The sequence below is a fragment of the Branchiostoma lanceolatum genome, chromosome 13, assembly GCF_035083965.1.
Source record: "Branchiostoma lanceolatum isolate klBraLanc5 chromosome 13, klBraLanc5.hap2, whole genome shotgun sequence".
NCBI lineage: Eukaryota > Metazoa > Chordata > Leptocardii > Amphioxiformes > Branchiostomatidae > Branchiostoma > Branchiostoma lanceolatum.
In genome coordinates this window covers 2,460,462-2,484,294 of record NC_089734.1, presented here as the reverse complement: position 1 = coordinate 2,484,294, position 23,833 = coordinate 2,460,462, and the positions used below count along the sequence as shown (strand labels likewise).

The following is a 23,833-nucleotide window of genomic DNA, read 5'->3' as shown; positions in this document are numbered from 1 at the left end:
TTCGCATCTGTCATCTTTTAACAGTGTGTGAGTGTAACAGGGTGGTTGTATGTGTTAGTATGAGTGAACAAAGCAGATCTGGCCCCTTGAAATAGAACATTCAAACTTGAAACAAACTGTAACAGTACGTAAGTTGTTTTCTACACATAAGATTTACTTGCAACCCCGAATGTCTAATCATACACATATCATGATAATAGGATAAAAACAATACAAGGAATAAACAGTTGTAACATTTTGAGTGGGAAGAAAAACAACCGAAATATAGGGATGTGTGCTTGATATACCTGTGTGTGCTTTAGATGGGTAGTTTCAAAGCAGATACCCTGGTTTGGCTTGTTCTGTTGAACTTTTGCGACCTTTTCTGTGTCTATATAAAGTAGAGATTATTATTATCATCATTAAAGACATGCAGAAAGTGATGCAAAATAACTACAGAATAAGCTATATACCAAACATCTGCTTGGAGATTAGCCAAATGGATGAATGGTCAAAGCATGAGATCAAAAATGATCTGTCCATTTAAGTGTGATTAAAGTGTAAAATCCAACCAAAATGCTAGCCTGGATACCAGACCCCTCGTGCAAGAAGAGATAAGTGACCGTAGCACGGTGTCTGGTACCCAGGCTACTAAAATGACTGTAGGCAAACCAAAATAAAGCGAATACATCCAAGCTATGAGTCATATTAAAGGCCTTAGAATTAGACAGTGTCTGAAATGAGAGAAGCAAATGAGTCCATTAAAAATTCCAGCTGGCCGAACCATACAGTTTGGGACATAACTTGATCGTGAAGGAAATCCATAAAAATCAGTTTGAAGGTATCAGAAAGTGGGGTGAATTAATATATTAATTAAATCATTTCGCTCTAACTATTTGTCAAAGAAATCCTAATATCCAAAAGTTCAAAAATATGTCAAAGGCCTAAATCCAGCAAACAACCAAAAATGTACATTATGTGACATATTCTCAAGTGGAATACCAAATTTGTGTTTGTCAGAGAATAAAAACCTCAAACTCATCTTTTCAGAGAAAAAACAACCTTTATTTGGAGAGCACTGTCGTCTTCGGGTTTAGCTAAATTCTTTTGCAGAAGTGGACATAGAAAAAACAATGCACATTAAGGAATCTTACAGCAAATCGTACAAAGCAACAGAGTGGTATAATGTTATCGTAATGTTAGAGATAACCGTCCAGGGTGCCAAGAAATTAAAGTTCAGTTAAAAACCACAATATTATGTGTTACACACTCTTTCATGTGATATATTATATGTGCATTGTTCTTCCATGTCCAATCTCTTGACTTGCCATATGTATATTCTATTGAATTTCCTAGGTTGGCATCCTCCCAATCGTCGCCACTGTCAGTACGTGTAAGGTCTAAACTATCAAAGAAATTATTATAACGACTTTCACACCGAATCATCAAACAGGGTCATCACACCGGGTCACACCTGGCTTGCACTGCAAAGGGGGAGGGGGGTGAAACGATACAACAAATACAGAGCTTTTCTATCTAGTAAGTAAGGAAATTATGCAAAGAACTCAATGTATCCAAGTTGTAAGAATAATATATAATATATGAATACTCACAGTTTCGTAACATGAACATAATACACACAATTGTTACGATTTGACAGAAGAGCTGAAAATTCTGCGACGATGGCCGCCATGTTTATTACCCATACTCCTTTACTCCGAAGATGGCTGCGCCCATGGAGGACAGAAAATGTGTACGCAGGAAATGCTGTTTTTGTCATATATTACAAATATTTACCCCTTTAAATCATCTGTTTCCTCATATGTGTTGATCATTATGTACCTACAGAAAGTCTGATGTATCTATATATCATCAAAAGGTCGCTTCTGATGAAAAATCGGGAAAAAAGGCCTTAGCAGACGACGCTGGCTCGAAAAGTCGTCTGCTAAGTTCTGGGGATCGAGACAAGTTGTGACGAGACGGGGGCGGCAATGGTGGAGTATTACTAGTAGGGAAACGTTCTTGGCGAGAGGCTACACTCTCAGAAAATTGTGCACCTTAAGTATTTCCACATATCTATTAATAAAGCAGAGAGGTTTCAGTACTAATAATAAGGGGTGGTTGGGTGTGTGCATTGGTGGGGGGGGGGGGCACCTTACTGTACTATAAAGGTTCTACTAAGAACGAAATGAATTGTATAAGCTTGCACAAAACCTATTTCCCTACTTCACACATTTAAGCACTGTACACAAATTCATATTCCTAATGTGACTAGACAAACCTCCCATTGAAAAACATGTCTGTTACTTTTATATCTACTATAACCGAGGAGATTGTGAACACTGAATGGAAACAATACTTAACTGTGACATAATTTAATTTTGACAGACATTTCAGTAATGTTGGTGCAGTACTATACAAACACTCAATTCTAAATGACATTGGTTAAGGGTTATTAAGATGTCATGTCTCTTTAAAAAACCAAGGGCCTCTAGCAGTCATCACCGGTACTGCAATGGTTTGCCAAAAAATTATAATCAATTTGGTTTAGAAAAAGAGGTCTGTATCACACCAAGCCTTTTCTACAACCAGATGGTATGTGGAAGACTAAGAACTGAACTGGCCTCACCTTGCACAGACTGCAGTTGTATAATTCATTACAAGGAAGGAAAAATCACCAGGATGACACTTTGCTACTTTTATTTTTCTTCTTTGAGCAACAACCATTGATTCTTTAAGAATCACAAACATAATACAACAGAACAACAACCAGTTTGTTTATACAAGGCCAAGAAAACTCTGAATAATTAACAGAATGTTTAAAACACATAAACCAAAAAATACATCTAAACAAGTAAATCAACCAAGGTCTTGATAAAAACGAAATAAACTTGAGCCTCTCTAAAAAAATGTGTAACAACAAATCAAACCATGAACCGTTGTAGTAATATGAGAATTCTCTCCACATGTAAATATATGATTGGTTCTCAAACCAAAAGAAAACTGTTGAACTCACAACAGTCCTAAGTTTCTGTAACTTGTAAGAAAGATTCTGTAAGAAATTGTGCATATCTTCCTCTTAGACCTCTGTTTTCCATGTTGACATTTTGCTATAACGTTATCTACTTATCATAAATATTGATATCAATAGAAATGTCAGAGAATCAAGAAATGTGTTGGCTTTCATAAAACACTTGCACATGTGATTTCTGTCATGATCTAATATTCTATTACTGACAAAACTATTGTCTGTTGTTTTTATATATCAGTCTTAAAACAACTATCAAATGTCATGATTTTTGTCCCATTCCTGAGTAATTGATATATTGCAAGTACATTTTGCCTTCAAGTTAATACATTGCTGTTTATGTCTTATCATATAAGAATTACAGAACAGTCATGATATTTTCCTATATATGGCACTTCTACAAACATTGGTACCTGTCGTTATCATATAATACTGGCCTCAATGGATACAATGAAGAAGGAAAGAACATAGTGGTGCTGAGAATTTGAATACCATTTTTTTGATACATCTGTATAATTGGCATTATGCAACTAGAATGTCATAATATTAAGTAACTTATCATTGATAAGTACATGTACTCATAAATGCATCTACATGACACTGCAGCTAAATCAAATAGTGTGTGAATGAATAACGTTGGGTAACCTAAATTCGGGATTTTTCCGATAATGGTTGACTGAAATCAATCTAGCAGAACAATAAACCATCCTTTTTTTCTATTATTCTGTCAGTATCATGTACTATCTTTGCACTAATCATATATATGGTAGATTTTGTCTCTAGTCGTGCTGACACCATAATATTTCAACTTCAAACTACCGTCCGCCGCACGCACAATTACGGTGCTGTCGGACAGGGGGGCACATTAATTCGGGAGAGAAGATTCGTCTTGAATATCTTACCGCTAATCACATTTTATACAGCAGCTATTTGTTCTATCCATGGCTTGAGGAGAGTGCTGTGGATATAGACGTGTCCAAGTAAAAAAAATACACGAAAAAACGGCCGTACCGCACACATCAGGCCAGTTCGGGAACAACCCGTGTGTTGAGTCGGTAGAACTTCACTCAAAGTCGGCCCATCGTCATCATCGGGCAACGTGTAACGTTACATTATTCATGGTAAGTTAGCTGGATGCCGTAGCAATGGTAATACCACTATGTCCATGTGTTCCTTGTTGTGTTAGGAGCAAACTTTGAGGAAAATATCTTCCTCAGTCCACTATCACACGCAGCATTTAGACAAGAAGTGTTCCTCACAAACCTTTGTCGTCTGCTTGACAACAGGATTCTGGTTAACAATATGGCGGCGGGAAAATACACGTGCCGTAGGTTGTAGCAACAGAGAGGAGTTTTGATGATTGATCACACTTAGAATCCAGTTGCAGGTTAGCAAAAGAGATTGTAATAAGTTGTCTTATAAATAATTGTGTTTAGCAGGCAGGAGATGTGACATTTGTCTTATAAACCAGCGAACAACCGTGCTGGGTGATTCTCCCACGAAGCCCCCAGACTCTGTCAATAAGGGACGGAGAGTTTTTGACGTCGCCAACTTCTAATGCATGGTTATCGAAGCTTTTCAGCCAGTGTTCTGAATACGTTAGTCTATCTGCTTTGCATTGCTGGCGTTATAACTGATTTTGCATCTAGCACATATCCCTAAATACCCCGTTTTCGAAAAATCCCGACTTTAAGTACCCCACGAATTTAGGTTACCCAACGTTACATCTAAGAGTAAGTACAGTTTTTCTTTTTAAATTACTGATTGAATAGTTTTCCCTTTGGTTTAACAACCTTTGGTTTTGCTTTTGCTATCATTGTTACAGTAAAGTAGTTTAACTAGAGGTCTGACTGTATACTTTGTAACTTCAAAATTGATACCTGTTCTATTTGGTCGTTGAAGACACCATAAAAATTTTGGTTAAAAAAATGATGCCTATTACCCAATTAGGCTTCATATAATACCTCAGCACAAGGTAACGAAATGAATGTCCCTAGTACGTCTACCTTGTTTCACAATTTTCTACCATTAAGAAAAGGATTTTAAAATAAAACAAAATAAAACAACCTAAAACCAAAAAGAAGTGGTCACATACAATCTACAGGTATAAAAACAGGAAAATAAGGTTTGTAAATTTTTAGATGCTTCACATATAATCATAACCTTTTCTAGATGTCCAGATTTCTGGAGAGAGAGGGAGAGAGAGAGAGAGAAAGGCAGAGAGAGAGAGAGAGGGAAATAGAGGGCGGCAGAGAGATAGATATACAGAGAGAGAGAGAGAGAGAGAAAAAGAGACGAAGAGACAGACTTGGGTTCTCTGCAGCTACCTACCTCTACTGGTAGCTCAAAAACTTTGGTTCATTTTTCTCTATTTAGGCTTCCTGAAATACCTGAGCACCAGATAAGCCAGGTACCTAAAGCCAAACATGATGCCCAACATAACCAGAATGTCCACCCAGATCGGAAACCTGGCTCCCAATTGGTTCAGAACCTCCTCTGGTGGTATGTGTACCATGGGAAGCGAAGGTGGTACTGTAGTGGCATTTGCGACCATGATGGTACTACTAAGAGAAGTGGTACTAAGAGAAGTCGTGGCTTGAGTCGTGGCGTTTAAGATCATTTCTGAGGTGGAGTTTAAGGCGGAAGCTGTGCTAGTGAGGACGGAGCTGAGAGTAGTGGCGGCCGCCGTGCCGATGTTTCCCACTGTTGCTTCTGTTGATGTGGAGTTCATGGCGGCGATGCAAGTGTTGAACAAGGATTTGTCAGTGCTGCATCTGGACACGGAAATAAAACATTGAAATGTTTAATTCCGATTTCAAAGTCAATTATCTAGAAGAGAGGGTTTGTGATTTAAAAGATTTAGAAAGCAACCAACTCAAATATAATGAAAGCTCATCTGTGTTGGTTGTAATCATAATACAATGCTAAACCTTCTTCCAACACTAAGGTATTCACGGATCAAATTTTCGACGACCACTGTTGCCTTCTTCAGGATCAATAATGACCAATTACTGCCGAACGTAAACTCGCGAGAGTTACGGACACGTGACTTTATTGACACGTGTCATTGCGGATATGTGACGTTAGCAATTGGTCAAACGTACTCAAATATGTTTCTACTATCAGAAACGTATACAGGGTCTTCAGCTAGGGGGGCCATCCTAACTGTTTTGATTATCTCTGTTCATGTATTGGTTGCATCCTCTTATGCTAGGGTCACATTTCCAAGCCGGGGCCCGACCGGGCTGTTTAAGAAAGCAAAGAATAAAAGATGCATATCAAGAATGTACATAACGTATGGTAAGGAATAATTTTTAAAAGTTTTGTGTGCTTTGTTGTCTTCTATATCATATTTTTCGTTCCCACAAGCTGCCCGGCTGGGCCCCGGCTTGGAAATGTGACCCTATAGCATTACTAGTGCCTGACTGAAAAACAGGGCTTATGGCATGGTCACATTCATTGCAGGTCATCGCAAAATTTTGATGTAGAATTTTCAAGTAGGCTGTGACAGAAACTAACCCTAGGTCCAAACCTAACCTTCTTTTTCCTGACATCCAAAGCTACCTGCCACCAAAATATCAAGACCATAGAATGCCCATGACATACAAAAAACAAAAGTTCTTCTGCAGTACCAATGATAGCCGCCAAGCAGCCTATAATCATCCAACCTTGAACTTGGCCTTCCCAAGACCTAGATCAAATATCATTAGTCATTGCTGGCCAAAATATGTGGAAACACTATCATTAACCACACAAGATGTAATCTTAGGATATCACCTTTCCAATGTAAAACAATATCAATACATTAATGAACTAATACTGCTGGGGAAAAACACAATTTGTAAGTTTAAGTACGGGACGAATCGAATGGACATAGTTACATTGTTTAAATCCGAATGCTCATTAAAAAAATTAGAATATTGTATGTCCATATCACAGTGTACATTGTTGAAAGCTACTGCTTGTACCTTGTATTTTGTACAAAATGACAATAAAGTTCTATTTAAAAAAAAAAACAGGTATTGATCTCACCTGCTAACGTCTAGCAGGTGAGATCAATATCTGGTTGTGTACAAAGAATCTCCTATATCCTATATTCTACCAACCTGATGAAATTATTTTCGGAAGATGAATTACCTGTAGAGATGGTCCGGAGTGAAGTGCACCAAGAGCTGGGCCTGGAAGGAGTAGCTCAAGAAGGCCAGGTACTGAACCCAGCTCAGCCAGTAGGGGATGTCTGTGTTGTAGAACCCTCCCAGCAGCAGGTTAGTCAGCATGAACACTGACACAGCAACAAGGCCCTCACGGAAGTCGAAGAACACGGAGCTCAGGAAGAACCCTATGGACTGAGGAAGGGGAAAATATAAAGACTCATGTCATTCAGAGTCATGTAACAGTCATATCCAGTAATTTTTTTTCAGCATGAACACTGACACAACAACAAGGCCCTCACGGAAGTCGAAGAACACGGAGCTCAGGAAGAACCCTATGGACTGGGGACGGGAAACACAAGGTGATAAACATTCAGAGTCATGTGCCAGTTATAGCCAGTAATTTTTAGTCAGCATGAACACAGACACAGCAACAAGGCCCTCATGGAAGTCGAAGAACACGGAGCTCAGGAAGAATCTGATGGACTGGGGATGGGAAAATACAAGGTGATAAAGTCTCATGTACTTGAGTTATATCCATATGATTTGTACAAAAAAACTTATACTACATTATACCAGTTATCATCATCTCATCATTACAAATATGATTATGCCAATGATAGGTAACCTGAACTACATGTGTGAGACTTCACATATGGGTTCACACACAGTGTTCATTCGATCGTTCATTCTTTTTTCTTTCAATCATTTATTCCCTCCATCCTCACCTGTGCAGTGAGTGCACTCAGCATGAGAAGGCTCCATGTAGAGAAGAATCCTACAGCGTTGCCGAACCCATACATGGGGTAAAACACAGCGATCATTCATTCATTCATTCATTCATCCACTCACTCATTCCTTCCTCCATCCTCACCTGTGCTGTGAGCGCACTCAGCATGAGAAGGCTCCATGTTGTGAAGAAGCCCGCAGCGTTGCCAAACCCACACATGGGGTAGCACACGGAGATCATGAAGGTCGGGAGTAGCAGCATCAGCGGAGCCTCGCTGGTGACCTTGGCCAGGTAGTACGAGGAGAGGCGGTAGGAACCGGCCAACCGCTCCTTATTCACAACAAGCCTCTCTGATGGGACTGTTTAAAGAACAATACAAGATGTAAAACATAGTTGCTGAGGGTGTCCCTGTGGTGTAGCGGTCTGCGCTTCTGTCGCTCACCACATGGTTCAAATTACTTAGACCAGAAGGCTCGAGTTCGTGCCTGGGTCAGGACACCTCTGGACAAGAGGCGCATTGAGTCATACCAAAGACTTTATAAAAATAGTTCATACTTCTGAAACAATATGGAAGTTAAACACACTCCACTGCCAGTGGACTAGCCCCCTGCTGCAGTATTTTCACCACAGTGTGGCCCAGGGCTATGAAACGGAGATGGGCACCACCCTATACACCTTATGGTGTGGGAGGATTTTAACTTTAACTTTAACTTTTAACTAAAGTTGCTAAAGATATATATACAATTAGCCTGGTATCCAAACCTATCATAGCTCCCGAGTCTCTTCTGTCCTCGCGGAGAGTATAATAGTTTGCAAATTTGGGATACAAAAAGGGAGGCTAGTATACAATAGGGTTAGAATACTTTCGTATAGGGGTGGTGCCCATCTCCCTTTGGTCCTTGGGCCACACAGTAGGGGGCTAATCCACTGGTGTTTGAACCCATAAAAACTTGTTAAGCATATGGTAAGAAATCGTTACTTGCATTCCTTGACAATGCATTCACTATCAGAAACAATCAGGTGAAATAAAAGATGACGAAAACTTGTATATCTCTCTCGACTGTTAAAACTAGGATGAATCATTTAGCCACTTAGTACCAGTACTACTACTAGTACATGCATCTTGTGTCTGCACACTACAGTTACATACTAGTATATGTTGAGTTGCAAGTATGTCACACTTCATAAATCATATTCCCATAGAGTGACTTCAAAGTTTCTACTCTTTATGAAAGAGCACAAACCTACAAAGGTTTCACGATGTTCTTAAGAAATGTTTTCCATATGTAACAAAATAGCACTTCATACTCACATGCTAACAGAGCATCAGCCATGGGCATGAAACCCCAGTAGGTAATCAGGAAGAAAATCTGGAAGGCAAAAAAACACTTTAAAATGACCAGTTTTTGCATCATGCACAATGCTATACATTGTGATAGTGTTGTTTGAACTAATCATGAATAAAAATGATTGTTCTTAGATAAGTTGACTTTCAAAAGCTGATTTTCGGGCTCTAATATTGCTTGGGTTTCCTCTAATAAACTTACAGCTCCCGAGACGTCTCGAATCTTCTCCTCGACGAGAGGCGTCTGGAACCAGACCAGGGCCAGGATCAGGGTCACAGCGATGTTCTGTATCCAGTTTAGGCGCGAGTACAGCCGCGGTTTGGCCTCTTTGAAGTTCCTCTGGGTCAAAACCTGACAAAAACAACATTTAAAACTTCGGCTTCTGAGTAGCACAAAGATGTCTCTACTAGTACATGCACTATCAATTATCATCATCCAACCAACCACAAGACTACTTAGTATCAAGGTGTATCAACTTTCCCATTGCTGTGTCCCACAGTGCAGCAATAGACAAGACACACACAAGCAAGCAATATGAAAATCATAACATTTTCCTGGTTGGACAGAATTGAAAGTTTCAATACCTTGTATTGTGTCAGGAAACCAGTTGGCCACTTTGCCTCTTTGTCACTCTCCCCCATGTCAACAGCTACAGCACCTGGAGAGAAACACTTCTTCCATATCACCACGTACACGCCCTGTATTCATATACTGAAAACCAGAAACGTCTGTGGTGGTTTTATGTTCTCTGTTTTCGGGGTGAACTCTTCAGTGTAAACTTAACACCACTGCAAAATTTTTTGCCCACCTTTCACCATAGAGCTAATAATTGTTTCAAACGCGAACTTAAAACAACCGTGAATACTCTGCTCACATGTACTCCCTACCACGAAATAAAAACCATGTAAACTTAAATGCGTTGACAGCATCTACGTATTTAGAAAATAGTCATGACTGTTTATACAGACTACTATACAAGACACTAGGTGCCACTGATGCAGTGTGAAGAATGCTGACAACATGACTGAAAACCAGTCAGTATTGCCCTTAGGAAGGTGACAGATGGTCACCAAAACGTCTGCATGTAGTAAATATACTGGATGTGTTCTAATCAAGTAATCCCTTGTGCGGGTGTAGAAAACAAACAAATCTCATCAAGAACAGGTGAGATAGATTAGGGAAACCAGGTGAGGCATGCCACGTGTATACAGGGCTATAAAAGGTACAGAACGAAGGAAATCCAGGCAGTGCCATTTCAACGGTAAATGAGGAGCACAGGAAGACGGGATAAAGCAAGGACAGGATGAGTCAAGTGGACGGGGTCAGGGGACGGATGCGTCGGTGAAGAGAAGAGATTGAGTCCACTTTTTAAAAAGTAAAGTGGAGAACGTCCCACTTACACCCGATATCAATCCCCAAACCTAACATGTGAGATGTCTTCTACACCGAAGCGGAGGGATACTTGATTTGGATAAGTTACTGTACAACATACTTTGTTATCAAGTGATATTTAATTACCGACCGGATGAAACTATTTATAGATGCACTGTACTTATACTTCTACTCACCATTGGGAACATGGTTAAGGTGGACATCTTTTGGATCCAGGCCGTTTCGGTGGTGCTGGCCACTGATAGTCTTGATGCCTCCATTTTGTGCGCTGTTTTTCCTACTGGTTGACAGGGTTTCAATGGAGTCTGTCAGGGGAGACAGGGTTGAGACTTTCCTGTAGGATTAGGGAGAGAGAAAGGTATTTGTAAAGACTTCACACCAATTCAAAATGTTGTTTCCTAAGAACACAAAAATGTAATTTCAAGTGTAAAAGGTAAAGGTAGTCAGATTAGCCTGGAATCCATCCTATTTAGCTTCCGGCCGCTACCCTAGCTCCGCTGCGCTACCCAAGCTCCGCTGCCTGGCCAAGCAGCGGAGCTTGGGTAGCGCAGCGGAGCTAGGGTAGCGGCCGGAAGCTAAATAGGATGGATTCCAGGCTAAGTCAGATAGCCTTTTTTGAGGCTGTAGAGGCAGTGGGTTGTTATCCACTGTGTCTAGGGCACGGTATTAGGAGGCGGAGCCCATCTTTCTCCCTCCACTGCCTTTTACCTCCCCAACGGAAGTCAGGTACCCATTTTTACACCTGGATGGATTGAAGAAAGTCGTGTAAAGTGCATTTCTAAAGGGTCCAAGGTCGGTAACATGGCAGGATTTGAACCCAGGACCTCTGTGTTCTGGACAAAGTGTAGTTGGTTGAAAACCCGAGGCACTACTAGCTTCTTGAAAAAACAAAACATCATGCTGCAGCTCAACTAAGGATGACAAAAGAAGAGGTAGAAGATAATGTCAAGTGTCAGTAACGTCTCACCTCATCTCATTGGAGGCATTGATGATTTTCCTTTCCACTTCATCACTTTCTTTAACTTTCTCCACTGGAATGAGAAAAAAACATAATTGATTGTATTTGAAATTGTGAATATCATTGACACTGCTGATATAAAGATAAAAAAATGAAGATCACATTAAAATAGTTTAAGCTTTACTAATGATACACATTAGGGATGTGCGCCAGTGTCCAGTACGTAGCTGTTCATTCATGTTCCTGTCATCATTGAAGACCGCAGATTATTTTGCCTAATAGTTCAGGTACAGGTTTGTACCTGTACCTGAACCTCTGTACCAGTACTGTACGTTATGTTTAGGTGCAATCATCATCACAGCTTGTCGCTGTTTCTCTCTGTCCAGTCCAGTCCAGTTTCGTTCGCTTAAGGTGCACTGATACACTAATACATAATGGAATTGATAAAGTAACAAAAAAGATATATGAACCAAAACAAAGTTGAAACATTTTGTGTGAGGTTTACAGACTTACAGATGAAGTCAGCCGGGTTGTAGTTAGGTTTGGGCTGCATGCCCAATCTGCTGAAGAACTCCAGGATGTTGTGGGCGTCTCCGAAATATGCAATCTGGAAAATGCAGCAGCAGGAGTGAATGGATGGCATCACTTGATTTATCTGATGATAGACCCATTTCAAGGCCATACAAATCCAATCCCATGTACTGTAAATTCAGAAATGTTCACGTTTGGGATTTAATTTTGCGGTAGGAGAAAATGGAGTGTTCCCGGTGGCTTTGAGTTCGCATTTGAAACAATAGAAGCGCTACAGTCACACAATGGAATATAGCTTTTTTCGGTGGTTTTGAGTTTGCAGTAAATGGGTCACTGCGAAAACCATGAACATACAACATCCGCAAACATTTCTGCATTTATTGGAAGGCAGGTGACTACGGGAAGAAACTTACGGGAGCTAAGGAAGCTCGCAGCGAAAGGGACAAAGTGGAAGGGACTTAAGGAAGACTGAATGCGGCTGCAGGATGTTTCAACTACTGCAGCAGCAGAAAACAGTGGACTACTACTAGGTGACTACAGGCTTCTTGTGTTGCTCTGTGTTACTGTCGTTAAGTTATAGTTAAACTGACCTCTCCATCCGCCATGAGTAGAAGCTTGTCGAACATGTGGTATATCTGACTGGAGGGCTGGCGGATGGTGGTGACTAGTCTGGTTGTGCTGTTTTACTGTCGTTTTTGAGTTAGGTGCTAGTTAATGAATAAGTAGTTAGTTAATGAGTTATAGCTTAGCTTACCTCCCCATCCGCCATGAGTAGCAGCTTGTCAAACATGTGGTATATCTGACTGGAAGGCTGGTGGATGGGTTATTGGTAGTTAATGAGTTAATGATTCGTTAATGAGTTAGTGGTTAGTTAATGAGTTATAGCTTAGCTTACCTCCCCATCCGCCATGAGTAGCAGTTTGTCGAACATGTGGTATATCTGACTGGAGGGCTGGTGGATGGTCGTGACGACAGTTTTGTTGTGTTGTTCTGTGTACTGTTTCACTGTCGTCATCAGACTGTAGGCTGTGCTCGAGTCGAGGCCAGATGTCGGCTCCTGTTGTCGCAAAAATGGATATAAAACAGCAAGTTAACAACATTTCCGTAAGTGTAACACAATTGCATAGAGTCAGCTAGAACAGTCAGCCCTTGATGTGGCGCCAGATTCGCAGGAACAAACTTGGGTTGATCAGACTGCTGATTACAATCATTGCCCTGTTTCACGCCAAAAATAGTTACTCAAGCAACTGGATAAAACAGTCAGACGTTTCAGACAGCATCCGCTATCTTAAGTCAGTGCGGATGCTGTCTGAAACGTCTGGCTGTTTCAAAATTTCATCCAGTTGCTTGAGTAACTATTTTTGGCGTATCTTATTTCCTGGATGTCTAACTGTCATCAACGTATGGCCCTGTTTTGTCTGTCACTGCGTATGTCTCTAAGTGTAAGTTGTATGTTGAACATTCTGGACTTTCTCGCAAATCAGACAACCATGGCTGAAGTGTTCGAGCAAATCATTCTCAAGATTACATCACCAATGAATGACATTACTGTAATTTTTGATTTGTTATCTGTAACTTAATTTTAGCTAACCTAACGGTCACTGGTCAACTGCTAAAATTTCATCATCGCAAATATTTGATCACTAATATTTGAGAGAGTAATATTTCTTCCCACAAGTAAGATTAAATGCAGTGAACTACTCCCATTCCCCCCAACCGCTAAACTTACCGACCGCTATAGTTAAGTGATTTACAGTAAACGGAGTGTGACTGTGAGAGCTTGACTCACATCCAGCAGCATGAGGGAAGGGTCTGTGAGCAGCTCGCTGGCGATGTTCGCTCTCTTCTTCTCACCTCCGGACAAACCTCTTTTTATATCTGTTCCTATCACTGGACAGCAGGGAAATGGGCAAAACAAATATTACACAAAACAGTAAATTTCTCAGACACGAAAATTTTCAAAGGCATGTGTAAATCATGGCAGCATGTGGTGTCGTGTGGATCGTGTGGTGCGACAACAGCGTGTTCGGAATCAGAATCAAAAGGTCCTGGGTTCGAATCCAGCCTTGTCACTGATCTTGTGCCCTTGGGAAAGGCACTTTACACGACTTTCCTAACAAAAAAGTAACATGCCAAAATTGTCTTCATCAAGCAAACGGACAAGCATTAGAATCACATGGTAGAACTGGTCCCTCAAAAATATCATCAAGAATTAAGATCTTACTCACATGTATCCAGACATTTTCTGATGTCCAGAGCGTCCACGATTTCCTCGACTTTCTTCTCCTTTTCGTGGTACGCCATCTTCTCTGGAAGTCTCAGCATGGCTGTGAACTGGTGGGTACAAAAGAAAAATATTCAGACTCACCATAAGTGTTTCCCTAAGTGCGAGATTTCCTGAAAAGATATCCTGTAGCACTGAAGACTTGTTCTGTTGACTCATTATAAGTGTTTCTCTAAGTCTAAGCATGAGGTGTCCTAACAATATGTCTCACTGTACTAAAGCCTTGTTCTGTTGTTCTTAAGACAGTAGATGTAAGAATAAGACTCACCATAAGTGTTTCCCTAAGTGTGAGGTTCCCCAAGAAGATGTCCTGCTGTAAGACGTAGCAGATTTTCCTCTTGATCCGTTTCGTGATCGGCCCTCCGTTGATGAGAATCTCACCTGACTTCAGGTGTTCAGGAGCAACTCTTCCTGACAAGACGCTGAGGAGGGTCGTCTTACCGGAACCTTCGGGTTAAAGATGTCAATAGTCAAGACACTGATAAACCTGACTTGTCACAAAATTACAAACAAACACACTCACACACAGACATACACACACATACTAGTACACTGTGCGAATGTGAATGCGTGTATACATAGGAGCAACTCTGCCTGACAAGACATTGAGGAGGGTCATCTTACCAGAAGCTTGGAGGAAAAGATGATAAGAGTCAAGACACTGGTAAACCTGTCACAAAATCATACACACACACACACATGCCTACACACACAAACACATATATACATGTACATATGTGGTTGCATAATGTGTGTGTGTGTGTGTGTGTGTGTGTGTGTGTGTGTGTGTGTGTGTGTGTGTGCGTGTGTGTGTATGTGTATGTGTGTACATGTGTGTCTGTGTGTGCATGTTATATTATAGCTTGAATGAATATGCTTTGTGTCATAACTTTTCACCAGCCCAACAACTGTACTGGTAGGTTAGAATCTAACTACATACGACTAACAGCCCTTCTCTGTACAACTACAGAGTCAGCAAGGACAGCTTGCAAATTGCTGTTCCGTGTGTCAATTAACACACAACAGACCAAACAAAAACAAACAAACAGACTCACCACTAGGGCCCATGACAGCCAGCAGCTCTCCAGGCTTGACCGTTCCCGACACATCGTGTAGGATGTCCTTGCCGTCTATCTGTACGTAGATCCCCCTGAAGTGCAGGTTCACCCCCTCTTTCACAGACCCTCTCTGGAGAGGGACGGTCAGTCTGGATAGTTCCTCCCCACTCTGCATACCTCTGTGGGAATAGGCAGGCGTAGAAACTAATCCGTGAATATATCATAAAGATACCTCGATGAAGGTTAGACATCCAGGTAATACGATACGCCAAATAACAGTTGCTCAAGCAAGTTAGATCATATCCAGTTGCTTGAGTAACTGTTTTTTGGTGTATTGTAACATACATAGATACTTTACTTGACTGTAAGTTAACAATATCTATCTATGTATGTGGCAATACTTAACGCTTGGGACCACATTGTAAGCAGTGCAAAGTGACCTAGTCATTATACGCTCGTTCTCATTCAAATGTACACATTTTGTAACTTCCGTTACCGTTTGAAGTAAGACTTTCGTGACATTAAGATTTGCCACATAAAAGGTGCCAAACTGTCATTCTTTAAAACGACAGCTTGGCACCTTATATGTTTCAAATCTTAATGTCAGGAACGTCTTACAAACGGTAACAGAAGTTACAAAATGTGTACATTTAAATGAGAATGAATGTATCACCCTGAATAAGATGACAGATGGTCATTGAAATGTGGGCTGTTATCATGTCCTTGGTTGTGAATAACAATCCTTTGTTATTCAGTGGCAACAAATCTTATCAATGGCCCCCATCATGGGATTTTTATGCCAAACCTGGAAGAATTCCCCTAAACAAAAGTCTGCTTTTTGTTTCCATAGATAGCCTGGGTGCCATGCTAGTTATTTTACCGAGGCTCCCATACTATAGTTGGTCACGGGAGATCATGGGAGGCCAGATAAACTAACTAGGATAGCTAATTCATAACTACTTTCTTTGTTAACAATTTTTTTGTCCTTCCATCACATTTCTGGTGTTAATCTGAAACCAAAGGATAACCGGTACATTGTGTGTTGAACTATATTCCAGTGCATGTAATGTTGAAGGACGGATCCAACTTGAAAGCAGAATACATTTTTGAAAAGAAGTTAAAGAGGACCAAAAGAGACGTTCTCGGGTCAAGGCATCCGTTTGAGATAGGGATATAAATTACGGTCAAAAAAAAAAAAACACAGATTAGAACGCCCTTAGTCACTTAAAGCGTCACAAAAATTCACATCTCACATTTCTATACCTTAAACTGTAAGCTGTAAGCTGACCTACCGCGACTGGTATCGGTCAGCAGGTCCAAAATTGGGTCAGCGTGCTAATATTTCCTCCGTTATTCAAGCCGCGGTCCGTTACAAGTTAATGGTTTCAAAGCTTTTGAAGTGATCTACTTAGTATAGAACACCACAAGAAACACCAGACATTCTGATATAACGATAGATCAAGGAGGTTTAATTAAATAGTAGTACTAGTATACAAAACACGCTTCACAACCTTACCTAACGCTGGGTTTCTTCACGTTGACAAATTGCGGTCCAAATTGTGACGCTTTTCAAGAGAACTGTTTCACTTAAGCTGCTGTAAGATAATACTGAAAGCTGATAGAAGTCCACTAGAGCCAGTCAGCGAGCAAAAATCTGTAAATCCGGACGGCTAGTCGGTTTTATACCCGACAGAATTCACCACAGTACAGAACCGGTCAAACGGGACGTTGACCTGAAGTTGACCTCAACTGGAGCAACCACTTGGGTGAAACCTGACACCACTTGAATATCATTTTAATATTTTGCAAGATATAAAACCTTTTCTGCATCTTTATTAATTGAAATTGTAATATATGATGTTTCGCAGGATTTTGCATTGAAAAAAGAGGCTTAGTTCATCCATAAAAAGCCTCAATAAATATTATAGGACTCCCATGTGAAGAAGTGGTACAGCCCACTCCATGACGTAGAAGATGAACCTTGCGCAACCTTGTGTAAGCGTTACTTGGCAGAAATTCATCAATTGTTGAGGCCTGTTTGCATAGTTTATTGGTAGGTTGCATCAATTCCTTAGTATCAGTGAGTTTGCAGAATTTATACTGTGTTTCGAGTTGCCCGCCCCCTCCCAAAATTTGGAGTATTTTCAAGTTCATATACAGTATAGCATTTGCATTATCATGATTATGCTATATATTCTTGGAACCGTGCCAAACGTTTAGATGATTTTTTAGTACCTTAATAGTGTCATCCTATGTTAAGAATGCTGAGTAACGTTATATGTGTTTGTGGGCTCCATAGTTTGATCAAGGTTTTATAGAGGTGAAATAGAGGTCACACATTCATTCTATATTCAGTAGACCCAGATCCCCCCCCCCCCCATTGCACAAAAGCGGGAAAATTAGGTCAGACGTGGTCATCCACGTGCTGCCTCACGTGTGTATTCTGATGTCGCCTTTTGCACGGTCATTCTGTCCTCCAAGCAGATGTAAGGATCAGTCTCAGTGTTTTACGCATGTTATCTGGTATGAAGTTCTTTGAGTCTGTATGAATGGGAGCTGCCGTTGTAACCATGCAACGAAAATCGCTAAGAAAACAAAGTAAAGTGATTTTGCGCGTAATGTTTGCAAAGTTAAATATGAAATGCATTAAAAATTCAAACTGCATTGATTTCCACTGCTAATGGACAAACATCTACGTGAACCAAGGAGGTTTCAATCTGACCGATGCCGCCTTGATGTGAACATAACCTTTAGCGTGACGCAGCAGTGCACTTTACAGATCTTTACAGTACCTGCACAGGTTCTTTAAGTTCCGCATCAAATTTACTTGTTCCATAGAAACTATTTTCTCTTTAAATTGACTTACACGTTCCGGCATAGATATTAGAAACTACTTTCTCTTTGAATTGACTCAGTACACGTTCCATAGAAACTACTTTCTCTTTAAATTGACTTATACGTTCCATAGAAACTACTTTCTCTTTAAATTGACTTACACAGATGATGTTAGGGCCCATGGGAAACAAGCAAGCTTTCATAGTATGAAGTGGTGAGTGGTAAGAGGGTCATTTATGGATCACAATGGCTTTGGTCAGCGAGTCCCCTTCTAGTTGTTGGTGTTCTTGATACTAGTACCGATTTGGACACTTATCATTTCTCTTTGTAAACTCAGTACTAGGCATCTTATAGGGGCCTTAAAGAACCCATCACATTGTATAGTAGCAAAGATATCGGAGGTTCTGCTGCGGAACCATAGAAAGCCGATAGGAGGTCCATGATAGAACTTGTCTTTCGTATTATCGACACCTACGTATGAGGATGCTTGCGATGAACTGGACAGATTGGAGAGAATTTAAGAAAGTATGGTTCATGTTCATACCACTGCAGAAGCATAGTACGGTGAACTGCTACTAACCACATATCAAATATCATCAATATGTAGCCACAACTCCTTAGGTTATGTTGATAAAGGACACCACGCACACACACACACACACACACACACACACGCACACACACACACACGCACACACACACACACACACACACGCACACACACACACACACACACGCACACACACACACGCACACACACACGCACGCACACACACGCACACACGCACACATACACACACACGCACGCACACACACATATATGCATACGCTATCGAAAACTGACAAGAGTTGGACTACCCTCCGTTTGTGATGGTCTTTAAACACAGGGTTTAGTGAACCGAAAGGTGAGTTGGTGCCCGCCTACCAGTACGGTCGACTGGCCTAACCACAACAGGTAGTCAAAACACGAAGGGGTCAAACTACAAGAAATCATATTAAAGAAGGCCTTAAGCGTTAAACATCTAAGAAAAATAAACTTTATCTATTCAATGAGAATGTTAACATTTCTAGCATTTAAATGAAAATGCTTGTTCTTACGTAAACGCTGGGTTTGTCTTGCCATGTCCGAGCCCGTGTTCTTCGGGTATTTTGGGGTAGAACCCGTTGTCGTGCTGGGCCGGCGGTGCGGTTTTATCGTGTTGTGCTGCCATGTCGATCCGTGGAGATCCTTGGTTTGTATCTGCCGCTAATCCACTCGTTTTATGGGCACTGCGATGTCAGTTTGTAGAGAGTCCTGGCTGCCCTAGATGCGGGGAAGCTCTTGCAGGTGCTTCTGAGCTGGGACTCGCTTGCGCAGGCGGTCAGTAAGCAGCTATATTGTTCCGACGTTCTAGCTCGTCAAAAACGCTCAGCTGTCCAGATTCAAAGCGGCGTCTACAATTGCAATATGGTGTATAGCAATCACGACTTCTGTTCTACGGGTGTATCGTGAATATCATGTAGTCGGGGAGTTCTGTTTGTCACGAAGACCGGACCGGTGCCAGTTCGACTTCTTTATCGCCGTCCGACTACTTAGGGCAGACGACAGGCAAAATGTCTCCCCCTCCTGACTGGTTTCTGTTTCGTGATGCTCTTTACGTCTAGATTCGACCCTCAGTGGACGTCTGTGCTGTCACGGCGTTTTGTTCTGTGGGACTCAGCTTGCAGAGTATCCGGATCCGCGTTAAATCTACGGGAGATTTCGCTAGTCCGTTCCAACGTTAGGCCAGACTTATGCAGGCGGGTGGCCCAAATGCCTCTTCCTCTCCGGTTCCTGTTTCGAAGCGACGTGTCCTGATGTTCACAGTCGTTTAAACAGCCGCGTCGTTGGTTCTCGATGTTCTCCAGGAATTAACCAGCAGAGAATCCGCCTTAGATATGGAAGCTTCGCAAGTCCTTTCCAGCGTTTCAGTACCGACTTCTGCCCATACAACGTTAACCTCCTTGTGTAGACGATAGGTGAACCCAAGGAGGGTAACTTCCTTTGCGAAGTGCGTCCGAACGCGCCGGGACCCTCGAGCTCAACGTCTGCGTTTGCTGGCAGAAGATTCTACTTGAATTTGCTAGCTTCGGTAGTCTTTTCCAGTGTTGGCAGCCGACTTGTGTAGACTGTCAGGCAAAGTGTGTCACTGCAGTTCACACACCTGGGGTCTGTTGCAGAAACGTGACTGGGCGGGTTTTTATTCCCGCGGGGAGCATGTAATATATTCAGCCGTCCCCAGAGGAACGTACCAATTGTTATAGCAATTCTTTTAACGACTGTTACACAGCCCGATCGTTTGCATTTATAGCCTGAAGGTTTTCAACCTCAACGCATTATGAAAGAAACAATCATCTAAAGACAAAAACATCGACTTTATTTCTTCAAAACTTTAAAAACAAAAACGATCGTCCCAGCTCAAAGAAGTGGGACGTTCCCGCAGTATTTGCTGAGGTAGGTTCACCGAAAGGTAAGAATGAGCCTCGGGGTTTTCGCAGTCAGTGATGCGACTGACACCGTGTCTATTTGCAGAGAATCCTTGACTGGGAACACGTACACAGAGACAAGTCAACGGCCGTGCGGTCGTAAGAATAGGGGTCACTGGGCCTGATTAAACTTTTGACACGTTTTTTCTCCGAAGATAGACAATAGAAGAACCTTCATCAGAACTTCCCGATGGCAAATATCCCGAATCAGCGGTTGCAAAGGGTATATATTTAGGGCATCATCATCAACCCATGCCTGGAACTGTTACTGAGTGTCAGCGATTTTCTTTAGATCCCCAGCTCTTTCTCTATCTTTTTCTTTTCTTATTTCTTCGTTCTATATGGGCGAGCGTGCCCGCTAGATGTACAGCTTAAACACTAAAGCCCCCCTCTCACTGGACCCGCGGCACGCTGGCGGCGTCGCTGCGTCCTAAACTAGATTTGTCCTTGACTTAAATGGGAGTATCATTCAAAACGTACAAGAATGATCAAAAAGACAACAAAACACACAAAGCTTAAAATTATTCGTTTTTTGGCGATGAAATTCGTTGACTGCTTTGTCAATTCCAACGGCCGCAGCGACGCGGCGGATCCAGTGAGAGGGGGGCTTAAGTACTGCATCACCTTGGCTTCGTAGCTTACGCTTTGGTCCCGTTTCCAGGCCGGGCCCTAGTGTGAACGAAAAATATGACACAAAAGACAACAAAATACACAAACGTTAAAGAAATACAACCATAAATTGTGTATTTTCCGGATACATATCTTTTTTCGCAAACAGCCCGACCGTGCCCCGGATCGGAAATGCGACCGAAGCATTAGGAGGCTGTGGGTACAAGAACGAAAGTAGGCGTTTGCCGCAAGCATTGCCACTAGGAATGGCGTAGAACAAGAAACGTCTCACTCGTAAAAACGTAAATAAGATTTGAATCGCATATCTTTCCTTCGAAATTTAACCTTTCGTCAGCAGTAACTAGACTGTGTAACAGAATAAGATGGAGACATGATGACAAGATATGCAGTACGAAAAGACAAAGCGGCTTGTGTTCTGTTTCTAGTGCCGTATTGACAGAGAAGGCACGTCTTACTGCTTGGTGTAAACTCGGAGTGGACACGATGAAAGATACCGTATGACAAAGTGGCATCTGCGCTGTCTGTAGTGCAGCCTCCACCAAGCCCTCCTACATAGCCTCCGTAGCAGGCTCTACCGGGTCTTTTGGGGGGACTTATAATACACTTTTTGCAGCCAGACTGAAACCAAACTACGGGGATAATGGTTTCAGGCTGGCTGATGGTTACGGGCTGGCTAGCTACAAAAAGTGTATTAAAAGTCCCCCCAAAAGGCCTCGTAGAGCCTGCTATGGAGGCTACCTCCTACGGGCGTATGAATCGTAGCCTGAGTGTCATCCTGTTTCAGTTCCAGGCTTTACCTTCACCTTTACCTTTAATTCGGCAGAAAAAGGAATAACTAGTGGCACCTGCTCTGTCTCTAGTGCAGTATTCATAGGGAGAACACGTTTTCGTGCTTGGTGTAAACTCGGAGTGGGACATGATGAGAGATACCGCATGATATCTATCACATTTAAAACGGAACCTGTCGCGGTTTCTTCCCTGCAAGCACTTCTCGGCGACCACCTGCCGCGAACGTCCGATAGGGCGTTCACCCGGGGTGAAGGGTGAAAGTTCAACATTCGGACAATACCCCTAACATTTTGCCTAAAACATTTTTATGGCCATGAAAATCTTTCCCACACCTGTCGGTGTATAGTGCGGCGCCCATCTCCATTTCTGTAGCCCTTGGGCCACACAGCTGTGCAAGTACTACAGCAGGGGGCTAGTCCACTGGTAGCGGTGTGTGCTTAACTGCCATCAGCTTTCAAACTTTCACTGCGTGGCTACAAGCACGTTCCCTACCACGATTGCCCTAACGGACGTTGACCTAGACTAAAAGTTGAACATGTGACGCAGCAGCCATATGTAGTGGTCTCCCTCCCAATCTGAAGGCACATACAGTCAAGCCTGCCCAATTAAGACCACTAAGGGGACTGTTGTAAACAGGTGCCACTATAGAGAGGATTCTTAATGCGTGTGTCAACGTAACGGGAATAAGAGACCACCAAAAGCGGTCACAATGGCCAGGTGGTCCACATGTAAAGGTCTTTCCTTTTATAGGTGTGACTGTGCCTCGTACAATACTAGTATTTTGTGTTACGATTTTAGTGAGACCATCCGAACTAACTGGGTCTGTAACAGCCTTTCCCGTGACGAAACAGCTGCATGTTGTAATACTGCCCCAAGAATGACCTCTATTTCCTGGAAAGGAAATTCACTATGCGAACCAGTCAAGTATTAAAGATCTTACGGTAAATCTTTAAATCTTCGCGTTGGCGCTTTGTCCTTTCGGTGACCTGCCCACCGTGAATTCATGACACTGCGTATTTGCGCTTCCCATGTACTACTGGACTACAGAATTGATTCAACCGCGAACCTAGAACCACAAAAACACCTTTCCCATACAGCCGCGAATTCCACGCAACTATAAATGTATGTACAGTACATGATATTCAACTTGTGCTCGCACAAGCCCTCTTTACAGCGCTGCTACTGAAGATATGCTTCATTCCCGTACAATACAATACCTTACATCTACTCTGATTCTTCGACCAGGATACATAATTCCGCCACCCTGAAGAGACACATCCAAATAGATCTCCAACCCAACATCCCCCAGTATAATGGACCCCTACGTATCTTAACTGTGCATACCTGGGGGTGCTGCACTAGAGATCTCCCGTGCTCTCACCCAAAGTGGCGGATTTATGTAACCCTACGAACTAATGTTAACGAAGGTTACCCTTTCTCGGAGTGTTTGGCCAGCCGATATCCCGTTCTCCTCGGTGTTTCATACCAGTGATCCTTCATCCTCACTTCGACGACTCTTGCCCCAGAAAAGGCCTTTAATTCAGAGCGTTTAAGTTTTCAGCTCGGCCGGACAAATTACGACTGACGTTAAGTACAAAAATAGCGGTGTAGGTTATC

General features: G+C 42.0%; 1 protein-coding gene across 3 annotated transcripts; it reads right to left on the bottom strand.

The window, feature by feature from the left end:
- Positions 1-5,035: 5,035 nt before the first annotated feature.
- LOC136446873 (uncharacterized) lies at positions 5,036-23,805 on the bottom strand. Of its 3 annotated transcripts, none has more exons than XM_066445517.1 (15): positions 23,649-23,805; positions 15,455-15,636; positions 14,668-14,846; positions 14,344-14,449; positions 13,905-14,005; positions 13,011-13,172; positions 12,098-12,191; positions 11,594-11,657; positions 10,803-10,960; positions 9,819-9,892; positions 9,436-9,585; positions 9,201-9,258; positions 8,033-8,247; positions 7,145-7,353; positions 5,036-5,781 (listed from the first exon to the last, which is right to left on the bottom strand). In XM_066445517.1, the coding sequence occupies exons 1-15, from the start codon at positions 23,714-23,716 to the stop codon at positions 5,376-5,378; spliced, it is 2,226 nt and encodes a 741-aa protein (XP_066301614.1). In that variant the 5' UTR covers positions 23,717-23,805; the 3' UTR covers positions 5,036-5,375. The 3 variants fall into 3 exon arrangements, with proteins under 3 accessions (XP_066301614.1, XP_066301616.1, XP_066301615.1); XM_066445519.1 differs by lacking the exon at positions 23,649-23,805 and adding an exon at positions 19,391-19,431; XM_066445518.1 differs by lacking the exon at positions 23,649-23,805 and adding an exon at positions 16,974-17,206.
- Positions 23,806-23,833: the final 28 nt, after the last annotated feature.

Coding starts and splice junctions, on each gene's coding strand:
- LOC136446873 (XM_066445517.1), bottom strand. CDS start 23,716: ATGAAGGATCACTGGTATGAAACACCGAGGAGAACGGGATATCGGCTG. Junction 12,192..13,010: donor TACTCATGGCGGATGGGGAG/GTAAGCTAAGCT, acceptor TGCATTTTCCAG/ATTGCATATTTCGGAGACGC. Junction 9,893..10,802: donor CCTTAACCATGTTCCCAATG/GTGAGTAGAAGT, acceptor GTTTCTCTCCAG/GTGCTGTAGCTGTTGACATG.